Source organism: Homalodisca vitripennis, chromosome 6 (genome assembly GCF_021130785.1).
Source record: "Homalodisca vitripennis isolate AUS2020 chromosome 6, UT_GWSS_2.1, whole genome shotgun sequence".
Lineage (NCBI taxonomy): Eukaryota > Metazoa > Arthropoda > Insecta > Hemiptera > Cicadellidae > Homalodisca > Homalodisca vitripennis.
The window spans coordinates 97,803,001-97,817,866 of record NC_060212.1 but is presented as its reverse complement, the minus strand read 5'-3'; the positions used below and the strand labels follow the sequence as shown (position 1 = coordinate 97,817,866).

At 32.4% G+C, this 14,866-nt stretch overlaps 1 protein-coding gene across 1 annotated transcript in view; it reads left to right on the top strand.

Moving 5' to 3' along the window:
- LOC124364609 (DNA damage-binding protein 2-like) overlaps nucleotides 1-14,866 on the top strand; it is a 39,818-nt gene that overhangs the window by 17,571 nt on the left and 7,381 nt on the right. The window contains exons 4-7 of the mRNA XM_046820214.1: nucleotides 4,165-4,313; nucleotides 6,111-6,281; nucleotides 10,598-10,720; nucleotides 10,981-11,113. Of these exons, the coding sequence (XP_046676170.1) occupies nucleotides 4,165-4,313; nucleotides 6,111-6,281; nucleotides 10,598-10,720; nucleotides 10,981-11,113 (576 nt within the window). The remainder of the gene's footprint in view (nucleotides 1-4,164; nucleotides 4,314-6,110; nucleotides 6,282-10,597; nucleotides 10,721-10,980; nucleotides 11,114-14,866) is intronic.

Genomic DNA, 14,866 nt, shown 5'->3' with positions numbered 1-14,866 from the left:
TCTATTTACAAAGATATTAAGAAAAAGGCTTTTCCAACCTCTAAGACCACGTTAAAAAAAGACACTCCTCCTCCAGTGCAAGATCGAGAAGTAGATAGACCTATATCTGTTCGTACTCAAAATTCAACAGGTAATCAGTCTCAACCAGTATCACCAACCTTATCTTATGCTAGAGTGGCATCAGTCAATCAAATGTAGAAACAAATCACAATCTGAATCAAATAATTGATGGATTTTTAAATAAGTTCGAAATGATGATGTCTCAACAAGCCCAGCAAATAGGTACATTGATTAACCTATTGACAACTGTCCATATCAAAACTAAAATGAATAGATTTTATAGGATTGGACTCTGGAATGCCAATGGCTTGGCCCGACATGGCCAAGATATTCAACTTTTTATTTCAATACACAAAATAGATATTATGTTAATTTCTGAGACCCACTTTACAAACTTAAATTTTTTCAAAATCCCAAATTTTACTTTTTATTCTACAAACCACCCTGACAATACGGCGCATGGAGGTAGCGCTGTGCTAATCAGAAAACAAATAAAACATTATGAATTACCTAGATTTCAAGAAGATCATATTCAAGCTACAAGCATAGTGGTTGAGGACTGGATGGGACCCACTTACATTTTCTGGTGTTTACTGTCCCCCGAGGCACAATATTACCAAACCAATTCAACGAATTTTTCGAAACTTAGGGCCTCGTTTTGTAGCAGGTGGTGACTTTAATGCCAAACATGTCATGTGGGGTTCAAGGTTGATTAACCCTAGAGGTAGAAATTTGTTAAATTGCATGAATGACAATCACTTGAGTTACGTATCTACAGGGGAACCAACCTATTGGCCTTCAGATCCCAACAAAATTCCAGATCTTCTTGATTTCTTTGTTACGGGAGGTATTTCTCCTAACTATATGGAGGCTGTTTCATCTCTTGATTTGTCGTCCGATCACTCTCCGGTCATCCTATCAATAAGTTCATCATTTGTATTGAAAGAAAAGGCAGCGTCCTTATCGAATAAAGCCACAAACTGGGTGAAGTTTCGTGAAAACGTTAAATGACAGTTTAAGTCTTAATATATCACTTAAAACAAGAGAGGAAATAGACAACGCTGTGGAAATTTTTTAATTATACTGTTCAGAAATCTGCTTGGAGTGCAACGCCTGAACTTAATAATACAACGTGTGGCAATATCATTACCCAATATATATTAAGCAGCACATTGCTCAAAAACGTCGCTTACGAAGAATATGGCAAAATTCTAGAAATTTAAGAGATAAAACAATGTTTAACAGAGCATCAAGACAGTTAAAGATTTTGCTTTAAAAACTTAAAAAACATATGGTTTCAAGAAATTCACTTCAAATCTCTCCCCAACTGAAGCAACAGACTATTCTTTATGGAAAGTAACAAAAAGCACAAAGAAACCGCAAGTGCCCATTCCACCAATATCTAACCAGATGGTTTCTTGGGCGAAAAGTAACAGAGAGAAAACTGATTTGTTTGCTGCATATTTTTAGTAATGTTTTCAAAACCATACCCTGTAGATAACAACTTTGATAATAGACATGTTGTAAAGGAGTTTCTTGATTCACCTAACCAACTCTCACTACCTATTGGCTCCTTTAAACCATCTGAAATATATGATGAGATTAAAAATCTTAATCCCAAAAAGGCCCCTGGTTATGAGTTAATAACAGGTAAGATACTACAAGAGCTTCCTAGGAAAGCCATACTCTTTCTTACCTTCGTATTTAATGCAATTTTGAGGCTTGAATACTTCCCATCACAATGGAAGGTGGCTCAAGTTTATTGTTGTTCCTAAGCCAGGAAAACCTCAAAACGAAGTAATGTCCTACAGGCCAATCAGTCTACTACCTATACCTTCTAAATTATTCGAAAAGTTATTTTTAAAACGACTTCAGGTTTTTTATAACTGAATGCAATTTAATTCCCAATCATCAGTTTGGTTTCAGAGTGCACCACTTCACTATCGAACAAGTCCATAGAGTAGCTAATATAATAAGGCAAGATTTGGAATCAAGAAAATTTTGTTCTGCAGCATTTCTCGACGTGAGTCAAGCCTTTGACAAAGTGTGGCATGAAGGGCTTCTATTTAAAATAAAAAGTCATCTACCCTCACACTGTTTACAACATTATAAAATCTTATTTAGAACGAAGGTATTTTCAAATCAAGTTTGATGATTGTCTTTCAGATCTGAAAGAAATAAACTCTGGTGTACCTCAGGGAAGTGTACTAGGACCAGTGCTGTACTTAATTTTCACTGCAGACATTCCAACTAATCAAAATTCTTTGACAGCAACATTCGCCGATGACACTGCCGTACTGGCATCCCCACTCCAACCATGTTGTAGCGTCACAAATTCTACAAAACTAACTTAAATTCTATCACAGTTTGGCTTAAAACTTGAGAATTAAAAGTGAATGAAACTAAATCTGTTCACGTCACATTTACGTTGAAACATGACACCTGTCCACCATTGTTTTTTAAACAACATTCAAATTCCTCAAAGAAATGAAGCTAAGTATCTGGGTGTACATCTCGATAGGAAGCTGACTTGGAAACCCACACATATGGAAACAAAAGGCTCCAATTAAATTCAAAATTCTCAAAACTAAATTGGCTTTTTTGGGAACAAATCCCATTTATCAATAGAAAGCAAACTGTTGTTGTACAAGACTGTTCTAAAGCCCATCTGGACGTACGGAATTCAACTGTGGGGAGTTGCTTCTACATGAAATATTGAAATTATACAGCGTTTCCAATCTAAAGTTCTCCGAAAGATATTACAGGCCCCATGGTATGTTCGTAATGAAGTCATTCACAGAGACACGAATATCCCTTTTGTTACTGAAGAAATTCCAAAGTTCTGCATCAAGTATCAAAACAAATTAAACTCTCATCCTAACTACTTGGCTATTAATCTGCTGGGACAACAGTGACCATCAATTTCGGCTAAAAAGACATGAATTCTTAAAACTTAGCTGATCGATTTTAAAGATGAACAATCTCTTAAATGTTTATGTTAATTAAGGTTAATGAACTTTGATTAACCATGTCCTTAAGATTTTATCATCAAATTTACTTATTGTTTGTTGTATATAAACAGATTGTAAATAAATTAAAGTCAAAAAAAAAAAAAAAAAAAAAAAAAAAAAAAAAAAGTTAGAGGTTAATGTTCACACTGAAGATGGTTTATACCGAAACACGTGTCTGAAATAAAAGAATTTTAAAAGGGTTTTGGTTTACAATTTATTATTCTAACATAAAGATAGCCCTATAATGTGGAGTTCATAACATAATATATACATATATATATATATATGTACATATATATCTTTATTATTATCTTTAAGTAAGATTTAGTATATATTAGTAAGAGATATACTAAATCTTACTTAAAAATATACATATAGATTTAGTAAGATTCACTCACTCATCACTAATTTTCCAACTTCCTGATATCCCAGAAAGTTGAAACTTACTCTTCATTTAAATTATTTGTATTTACTATATATATACATATCCACTATAAATATGTACTATATGTGTGAAGTATGGGGTCTCCACTGGCATTTTTTTTTTGTAAATAAACTACAAATAATCATATTAAAAATGTGTACAAAATTACAATACACATTTTTTTTCAAAGTATCATAAATTTTATTGTTGTTGTAAAACTGGGATTGTGCACAGTTGTACCTTTAATGTTTAGTGAAATAATTCACTTTGCATCTTAAGTTTTGGTAAAGAATGTTTTTTCTGCTCAAAGAAGAAAGTTTTTAAAATTTTTGTAAGTACATTTTTTATTATTACTTTTACTTTTTATATTGCTTTAATTCAAAATTCTATGTTGACTGTTATAAAATTTATGCATGTACAGTTTTATAATCATTAATGATTACTCAAAATAAGGTTACAGACAAAAATGTAAAATAGTGCATGACAGCCTAAAAAAAAGAACCCGGTATTATTGGAAGATCCCTGGGCAAAAGTTTCCGATATTCATCACACACAATAAAACATTTTAATCTTGTGCCCAAAGGGTTTAAACCCAAATTAATATCACCATAAGAGACAAGCTTATGGTGGAATTAAGTGTTGTTTAATGTTCTTGATGTTTTGTATCAGGATCTTCTCAGTGATGGCATCCAAGGTATCGGATTTAACACGAGTCAAAATGAATATGTTTATACTGTCAGTAACATATCATTGAAATGCTGCAACTACAGAAGCTGGAAAAAATCAAACCTTATTTCCATTGATGAGGAGTACAACAGGTAAGCGTACATGTTGAATGATTGTTTTAAAAAAGTTATCTGATGTCAATCTGAAAAATTATTTATTTGTTTATTCTGTAATATGTTAAATATTATGTATTACAGTAGACAACTGCTAATCCATCACTAAAGAGACAAAGGACTTGGTTAAAATATAAAAAAGGTAAGATTATCAGAAAAATAATAGGTAATATTGGAATTTATTATGATAAAGTGCTATTTTACAGCACTTTAACACAAAATTGCTATGTGCTGTATTGAATTCTCTTCAGCCATTTGTAAAAACACCAAATTCCTAAAGTACGTTACAGTTTAATACATTTTACAACATAAAAAACATTACATGCCTAGCATTTTGTATTCAATTACTTAGGATAACCATTCAGCTTTGAACTTATTTTTATCCTACTGAGAAGTTGTCCTTAATGCTTTAAAGTTGGAAGGCGTCAGCCTGGTTTGATAGCTCCCCAATTTCTTATTCACAAATAATCCTTTGCAATTGAAATTGAGAGTTGAATGTACTGTAGAGTAATATCAAATGCTTGTTTGCCCGTCATGGAACCATATTTTTTGTCTTTATTTTTTTGTTTAGCCGGACAAATGTTAAACGATTAACATGCAAAGCAAAATTTAAACATTACAAAATATATTATTATTAATTAACAGGCCATTGAGTATTATAAACATGCAGAGAACAAAGGGTTGTGTATAACTTAACCTAATAAATATAAAACTTAACAATAAGTAAATATAATAAATACTAGTATATAACCAAGATGTTATACCATGTTTTGTTGTTTCTAAATAAAAATATTTTCTACACTGGAAAATATGAGGATAATTGTTTCTATAATTAGTTTACGCATTTCAGCCGCTGTCTACCAGTATTTATGGGTATAAAGCATTTTAACGGGACAGTGCAGTTTTACTTCGCAGGCCCATCACTAGAAGCACATGCTCAATATGTGCATTGGTATCTACCATATCCACGATTTCTGACAGACATGTATTAACACATAGAAAACATTCTTATTCAGCTCATTGTAGTTTTAAATCCTACCAAAATAAGAATGGGCTTTTTGTTTGTGTATACTGTAATTCAATTGGTTTTGTTTGGTCAACTCACAGAGTCTGAAAATAGTATTATTCAGTAATTGATGCTAATTTTGTGTAAACAAATGAAATGAAATGAAAAATGTCTATTAGAGGTGAAGTTAGTACTATAAAGTCCTCTCAACCACTTAACCTCATAAAAAATTAAACTAACAAAACACACACACACACACACACATATGACTAAAAATAAATCTAATAAACATATATTTGATTCACACATTGTAGTCTTCTTTCTTTAAAACAGTCACAAACCATATAATTTAAGGGATATTTTAATTTAAAACATTTTTAAATTTAATTCTGGACAAAACAACTTTCATAACTTTATAGGGAAAAATTAAACTTATGACTTATGTTGATGATAGTTTGCATAGGGCAAATAAATTATAAAGTGTATTGATATTGTAAATTAATGAATCATTGAAGTTAATTTGAAAAATTACAGTAATCTTTTTACAAGAAGGAGAGGCCTATCTCTTTTTAAACCTTATTCTGCCCATCCTAATGGACCACTGACCTGTGCGAGGATCTTATCAAACAGAAAATTATTTTAGATACGATTTACCATCAATTTCATAAGCAAATGATTAATGAAATATCAAACTAGTCTGTTTTGTTTTCTTATCTTATTTGGAAAAAAGGTTAATTTAATAAAAATGATACTGTATAACCTTGTTTCAGTTGCTGGCTGACGTGCATGGACGTCCACAGGGATGGCAAGAGTATCTATGTTGGCGATGACAAAGGGGGGTTGGTGGTTCACCACCTGGACAGTGGTCAGAACAGCTGGAGGGAGGGCAAGGGCAAGAAACTGCATACCTCCAAAATCAGACACCTAGAATTCAATCCCCAGTGAGTGTTTCTTTTACATTCAATTCAAGTTACAATTAAATATTTTGTTCAAGTTGTGGAGAGTAGTGATGTATCAACGCTGAATATCGAATTCACTGAATCTTCAATAAAAGTTTGGGTTCAAGAATCGATCACCGGGATTTAACAGTAAAATTTGTGGAAATCTACAGCGTCATTACTTATTGGTTGATTGGCAGTACACAAATTACTGATTGTTTTAATCATGTTTTGCCTTAGTTTATTTTCTAAAAATAGTAAATACATAGACAAATACATATATTCTGGAAGCTTGATAATATTCTGGTAATATAAAATTACCAGATTGAAGTAGAAGGTAAGGGAACAGGATTTAGATCTTAAATTACAGCCATTTTTCAAAACCTCTGCAAATTTCTTTTAAATAGAGGTATTCTTGGATGACTTTCTAAATTATTGGATATTCTTCAAAGGTTTAAGAATGACGTAAATTGGACAGGTGGTTTTTTTGTCATTCTTAGGCTTAAAAACACCTTTAATATTCGGATTTAGAGAATCGAGAGTTTATTTTTTTATTCAGAATTGGATTTATAGTTTGACAATTTTGGATTTTCCCATCACAAGTGGAAAGTAAATCAGTTAAGTATTTCCATATGAAATTGTTATTACAATAATTATATGTATAATTACAATGTTGCTTTGGTTATACCGATTTATTCTGCAGTAACAATTATAAAGAAACCAGTAAAATATGTTTATTGTGTTATTTCAGTGGTGTAACTATGATTTAGCTTGGAGGGGAGGGTGACTGTGATTAAAGAGCACACTGGGGAGTATGAATTAATGTGAATAAATCTAAATTTAAATAAATCATAAACAATTAATTCAAAATAAAACATTTAACTGAATGTTTAAAACATGTTGAATTGCTGTCATACATACATATATATATATATACTAGCTGTTACCCGCGGCTTCGCATGCAATCTTAGAACCAAATTCCTTCTATTACTTAGTAAAAGCAATTATGATGTAATATGATGGGAGTCCTATAACAATTTTAAAACTTAAGTAGGCATACATCAGGTAGATATTATTTAAGTTCGTGGTAAATAGTATCAGAGTTTAACTTAATTATTATATCATGTTTGGCACGTGTAGGAGCATTTCTGGTACTAATTAACTATATACATAACGTTACAGCTGAATCTGCCTTGTCATCCCGATCAAGAAAACACAAATCTCAGATCACACAGGTCTCGGAAACTTACTTCGGTCAAAAAGCGTATATTTCCAGTTCTTGTCATATATTTCAGGTCTAAGATATTTCCAGTACTATAGTAGAGTTTGACTTGTTGTACTGACGAAGAAGACATATATACATACGTAGGACCGAGATGTCTACTTCGGTTAAATAGTGCCTACTTAAGACCATTTAAATTCACTTACCTACTATGTCACAGTTTAGCATGCCATATTGCCTCGATCAAATTTTATATACGTTCGATTATCTAGTTCTCGGAACTCTACTTTGGTCAAAATCGTGTTGACATAGTTGAGTTTGCTAGAACTGAAAAGCCTATTACGACCTAGGGGGAAGTCCTACGTACTTCTTATGTACTTCCGGTATAAGGGGGAAATCCTTATTAAAGTTATGCAACATTCCAAAATAATCGTTATTAAAGTTTTGCGTTAAACTTGTTTTTTGGACTGTAGCCAGGGAAAGAATGAATCGTTAAGGTATGTTAGTACTCATTTCTCTGTTTTTCCGTAAGCCATTGTTAAAATGTAATATCATAATGTCAAGGAAGCCCACCAGTTTAAAGTAACTTATGTGAAAACATTCATAACTTTGTTCATTAAGGTTAGTTTTATAACAGTATATAATGCATTGGATGATTTTAATTCGTCACTGGCACAATCTGGAGTAAAATTTATATATTAATGTTTTATTTACTATCTGCATTACACTACCGATCAAGCACTGTTTACTCATTATTGATAAAATTCAAATGTAAATAGATGTTTCAGAAAGTTTGTCGAACTATAGCTGTCAAAATATGTTTCGTTCTTATCATAACATTTGAATGTAAACAAACTAATTTTTCAATTTGAATTCGACTTTATTTGGTGAAATGAATGTGTTATGGGTGGTAAAAAGCACCCTAAATGTTAATTCAGATCAAAAGCTATACCTGTTCCAAATTTCAGCACAATCCGTATAGCAGTTTCAGCGTGATTCGAGGACAAACCTCCAAACATTAAAACTTTCGCATTTATAATATTAGTGGGATTTTAAATTTTGAATTGGTGGGAGAGGGGGTTCTAGCCACCATATCACCTCCAATAGTTACATTTGGTTAGAATTAATTAGATTAGTATTTTTACTTAATATTAATATGACTGGGCAAGAAATTCTCAATCTAACTTTGTCAGTGATTCGTAAAGGTTTATGAAAATAAATTCTAATTGTATATGAACCAATATTTTCAAATTTATTTGCTTGGCACTGTTGAAAGTTTATTTACATGCACGTTTGCTTTCTTTTACCACGCTTTTACACACTTAGGTTGTAGCCAATGATTGTTAGTGAGTCGTAATTGTCCTGAGAAAATTAATTGCTATTTTACCTGCTATGTTAAATCAGTTTGAATCTGTCAATGACTTTGTTACGTATGATTTTTTTATTATCTGGGACTGTAAAATTTCTCATACCAATCTTTGTCTACCTTGCCTGCCTTACGAATTTTATTTATTTATTAGTTTTGATCTATTTGTTTGTTGCTGTAAGCATATGCATTTCTCATTAATGTTTGGTAATATTTTTACAGATTCTTGCAGAGAGCTCACATTTATTTATGTAATTTGTTTATGACCTTGTTGAAATAACCATTCATTATATACAAAATATACAAGAGATGTCTGAAATGTATCCAATATTTTTGATGATTACTCCTTACCTGCTTGCACAGAGAATAGCTCTAATTCATACCTACATTAAGTCTGCTGCCAGTCAGTGTTCTGTGCATGTTTGTTTCTCAAGCCTTGTCAGACTGTATTCTAAAAAATGGCTGAACGTGAATTTGCATCAAGTTTTGTTTCAAACTCGAGAAAGATATGTGCGATGACATCTGAAATGATCTAGCCATGTTTTTAACTTCTGTAAATTTTGATTCAACTATTTTAATGGCTTTGATTCAGTTGAACGTGATCCACTTTCTGGTCAGGCCTTCATCAATGAGAACCCCTTAAAACTTAAAATATTCAATGTATGTTTGTTCATTTAAAATTAAATTTGAGTTTTCATTATTAATTAGTTCATTTTTCAACCTCCGATCAGATATAAATGAGACAGATTTCTATATAATGAAATTCAGTAAAAAATAGAGATCTGTTGTATCACTGAATGATGGAAAATATTTGGAAAAAATCTTACTTTGTCAATTCTTCTATTATCAAAAAATAACTTTAAACAATGATTAATAAAATAATTATGTTACTATAAGTTGACTAGGCCTAGTATCTTCGATATTCTGCTACATCGTCACTAACCAAGTTGTTTCAATACCTACCTAAAAGGTCAAGTACATCTTACAGATTCCTGAAATTCTTTGTTAGTGGTGAAGTAACTGCTTAACTTTCCCTTCAATTATTGGAAGAAGTAAGTAATAGTCGCTTGGTACTATATGGTTTAAACATTTTCATTTGAATTATTTGGGAATATATTTCATGTAGGCACAGTGTGACTAAGCATTCTTATAGATCTGAGTACGTCGGATAAAACTGTGCTTCTTAATAGACCTACAATTAATTATGGACGTTTATCTGTTGAACAACACTAGGAGGATTCACATCTGGCTTGTTGGTTCAACCCACACTGGGCACAGCGAAAACTGCTGTGTTACTTAAATCTGGGCAACCCTATGGATGTCCAGAAGCGGCACATCACTAACCGCAAATATCGAGATTCTGGATGTAAGGGTAATTCGATCGGTCTAGTCTACTGCGGGAGATGACTGTAGAAGTTGGTGGGGTTCGTTCCCTTAGAGTCAACGGTTTTTGATAGCCTAGACAAAAAGGTGTGCCACCCCCTGCTTGCTTTGACTGGAGAGGCTGGTTCAGTGCTGGCTTCCCCTTCTCCCAAGGGGACATGACTGACATTAATGCCCTAAATCCTCCTTCATGGATCTCGACTGGAGGTGGCCCCTACCCCCACAACCTTACCAATCCAGAATATCCTGTTACTCCAGAAGCAGCGCTAAGGTTCTTATAGGACTAGGTGGAATTTCTAAGCTTCTTAACTGAGTAGGAAGTTTACAACATGAGTTTTCCTGTTGCAGGGACGCAAATCTTATGGTTACTGCTTCATTAGATAAGACCGTGAAGCTATGGGACATTCGTATGTTGGACGACTGTGTACAGAGCTTGCAACATGGGTTTGGTGTTGCAGCAGCAAAGTTTAGGTAAAGTTAAATTTTTATATGCTTAACTACAAATAATTTAAGTTCCCTAAAATATAACAACAGGAAACTATTAAATCCATAATCAGGCTGGCCATGTTGTAACAAAAAAAAAGAAGTAAAAAAAACATTAGAGCACAATGAAAAGGTTATGGAATGAGGTTTTTAACAATTATTATTTGTATACAAAATAAATAAAGTGTGTTACACAATAAAATAATAAAAATGGTGTCTAGCTAAGGGGGTTTGTTACTTGTTGGTAGCCGAACTAATGGCTGCTACCTGCTGAGCACTGACATGAGTAACGAGTTACGAGTTTATAAGGCTCCTCTTTGGCGGCTGGAGCACAAGATTGAGCATGAACACCGCTTCATCCCGTCTCTCACCCACTTTAAGGTATTTTTTCGTTTTATGGAATAAAAAAACCTGAAAGCCGGGTTTCTATTCATCTGAGAATCCTTAAACCCTTATTTATTTGTACCTCCAAAATAAATGGTATAAAAAATCAGGAACTGAAATTGTGAATTTGTCACTTAGAGAAGATATTTTAGAATAATAGATTAATCTGTCATCCATGGCAATGTCATGTCGGTGACCTGTCACTTTTACTCAGAGATGAGTTTGAAGTTAGACTAATATATTGTTTTTCACGCAAATTAAAATTAAACTGATTAATTTTTAATATTAGAATCAGTAGCTTACCTAACAAGATATGTTATGTCGGTTGTACCGCTTTAAAAACCTTAGCTTTTCAACATTGTTCAACAATAGGGTTTTAGCAAGGTTTGAAGCATCATGAACCAATGCAATCATCATTGCAGATCATCTGTGCAATGTTAAATGTTCAGAATGGTCACCCCATTTTCAGCACTTTGCAAGCTTATTTGTTGTTTTAATCGTCATATGTATAATATTTGCTCTAATTGTACATTGTTATACATAATTTTTTATCAGGAACTGTATATTAATGTATGTGTTAAATAAAATAATTAATATTATCTTTAAAAAATTGTTCACACAAGATAGATGAAGTTTGTTTTCAAATGTTAGATACAAATTTTTCTTTATAGCATTATTTTAAGCATTATATAAGCTTTATAGCTTTATAGCATTATCAAAATGTTTTGAAGAAAATCCAACATATACAGAAGTTGTCCAATTTCATAGGGAATATAGAGATATAAAAATTTTGTAAATGTGTAGAATACATTTTTCCAACAAATTATGTGTAGCGAGCGGTTAAATTTGAATGTGAAAGAAACATTCTTTGTTTTATTTTATTAAATATGAAGGTAATATTGGATCGAGGCAAGGGACATCTCAATATGTTATATTATGTAACCTTCTTTTTAACGAAATAAACTGACTTTCCATTCAGAAAATTTATAATATGAAAAAATGTCATAAATACGTCATATGTGTTCTGAATCAGGGTCCCCCCCGACCGTGAAAACGGGAATAAGCCGTGAATTTCGTTCACCGTGAAAAAACCTTAAATAAGCCGTGAATTTTGTTTACATACCGTGAAAATCTCTACAACTTTTGAATAAATAAAATCAACACGGGTCGTCGTCAGACGATCATATGGGAAAGTTGACCTTCGCTATTGCAAAATAAAAAGTAGCACGCAATGTAGGGGATAGACCACGAAGTTTGACAGGTGCTGCTATCTGAGCGATTTTACTGATAATATGGTTTATAAACAAATGAGGAAAAGGAAGGGCCGGTGGGAGATGACGCTTCCGGCTCAAATCACGTGAGGCCTGTCTTTGTCTGTCGCCAGGTTCCAGGCCTTGGCTACGCTACGCGGCTGTAAACAAGGCATTCTCTGATTGAACACGAGATTAATAACACAATTTAATTACTTGATAGATTGTCGTTTAATGTAAACACTTTTCGTATTGGAGTTTTATTGTATCAGATATAGTCTATTATTGTTTTCATAAAATAAAAAAAGTATACAAATCCTTAATCTAATGTAAGGAATTTAAATTACATTTTAACTTAATTTCATTCTATTAAATCCCTTATTTTATTTAAATATTAATGAGAAAAATGCTATTCAGTACGATATCTATATCGTTGTGTGTAATGACTGTTAACACAATGTAATAATTATAAAAAATTTTAATTTATGGTGGACAATAAATTGAATTAATTTAGGGTCTTGCGTAAATAAATAGTATAATAATGTGACGGAGCAGAACCTACACGACACATATCAATTAACGCAGCGAGACCATAACTTTATAGGCCTATATAACTGTTTTAATTACCAGTAAGGTCGTTTGAGAAAACAATTTTATTTTTCATCTCTTTAGATATTAAACGGTAGTGATATGCGTTTTCCTTATCAATAATATTTTTTATGATTCCTAAGCTGCATGGATATTACGAGTGTACACGGTTTAAATCTTTTATGGTGAATGTGTGTTTAAATTGTATAATGTATTAGTAAAATATTACAAATGAAACGTCATGTTATAAAAACGTTAGAAAAAAAACCATTGCATTTTTTCTAACCAGGAAACAACAAACGTCAAGTAACTTTGTAGTTTTAAGCTTTATTACTACAAAACTACAAATCGAGGAAGTCGTCCAAGTATAATTTTGTCGGGTTCCATACGACTACGTTAACGCTATTAATCATTTCATGCAGATGAAAAATATATCGTACAAGGTTCATTTATTGTAATGTGGTGCAGCGATGTTATGGTAAAAATAACCTTTGTTGTCTACTGTCAATGAGAGTGGAAGGGGAGGGGTATATCGTGTACTCCACTCCCCCATCCTCGGACAACAGCTGGTTTCATGTCTCAACATGAAAGATTTGTTTCCCCAGCTCGGCACTCCAATCTTATTCTTATTGTGAGAATTGAGTTAGATTTCATTTGGTGTGTCAGTTATTACGTCAAATATTTATTAGTTACGAACTGTATTGTGAAAATTTAATTTCTTCTGTCTTGTTGTTTGTTCTTTGTTTGTCCTTCAGAAGAAGCAGTAACCAGTACACGAGGTAAGAAAATGTTCATTCATTTAGTTTGTAGCCTCCGGTAGCAGCATTAATAGACACTTCTTTTTCTTGCAAGATAATCAGTTTTATGATCGTGATCACTGATCAGTGGCGGATTGGCCGTTGGATACAAGGAGGTTTGCAAACTTAACTATAAATAAAGCTTTTATAATTATCAAAAAGGCGAGTTCTTGTAAATTTTCGGTAGCGTAATGTAATAATTAAATTTATTTTATTTTATATTATATAAAATCTATTTATTTTAAATTATAGAATCAACCATGTTTAAATTTTAAACCAGATTCTAACAATTCAGGAAAGGATTTTGAACTAAAGAAGCCGACGGCGGCACGGAGGGTTGTCAATGCCAGCCAGATCCATTGAGAGAGTATTAGTCGTAATGGTAGGACGACAGCGATGCAACGTTTCTTTTAAAATTTATTTATAATCAAACTTATAAAACTATAACATTTTTCATATCCGTGTTATAAGAACATGTACTCTGTTAAAAAAAATAATATATAAATCAAGCAATATTTTTTTAAAGTAGTTTAATTATGACTAGATCACCTTTTTGATTTCATCATATGGCTGTGCCCCATTACCAATATTAAATAAAATTAATTATTTAAGCTGTAAGGATTCAGATTCACAGAACCATGGGGGGGGGGGGGGGCAGGAAACAGCCAAGGTATCAAATGATGCAATCCGAAACTGATCGTGATTCGTTCTCATTGCAGTAGGAATGAATAAGTATTAAATCTAACGTAATAAAATGAACACTTTAAAGTATGTAATGTTTTTAAAATGTAAAATTTATTGGAAAATGTTATTTTACTAACGCTTAATGTTTATTTTTATAAATAGTATATAACCTGTAAACTATTTCCTCAATTCCACAATTTGGTACTATTCGATGTTTATAACATTTTATTTCCCATGTATTAAATTTTCATTTTTATTTTGTCACACAGATTATGATGTTCGTACAAAAAGTTGTGAAATACTGTTGCCTACCTTAAACGTAAACACTGCTGACAATCAGCATAGGTCCTGTTGCGGAGCCTGTCCCCTCCTCTTTGTGGGCTATAAATAACTCACCTCGTAGATCTCTTATCTATTATACGTGGCAACCT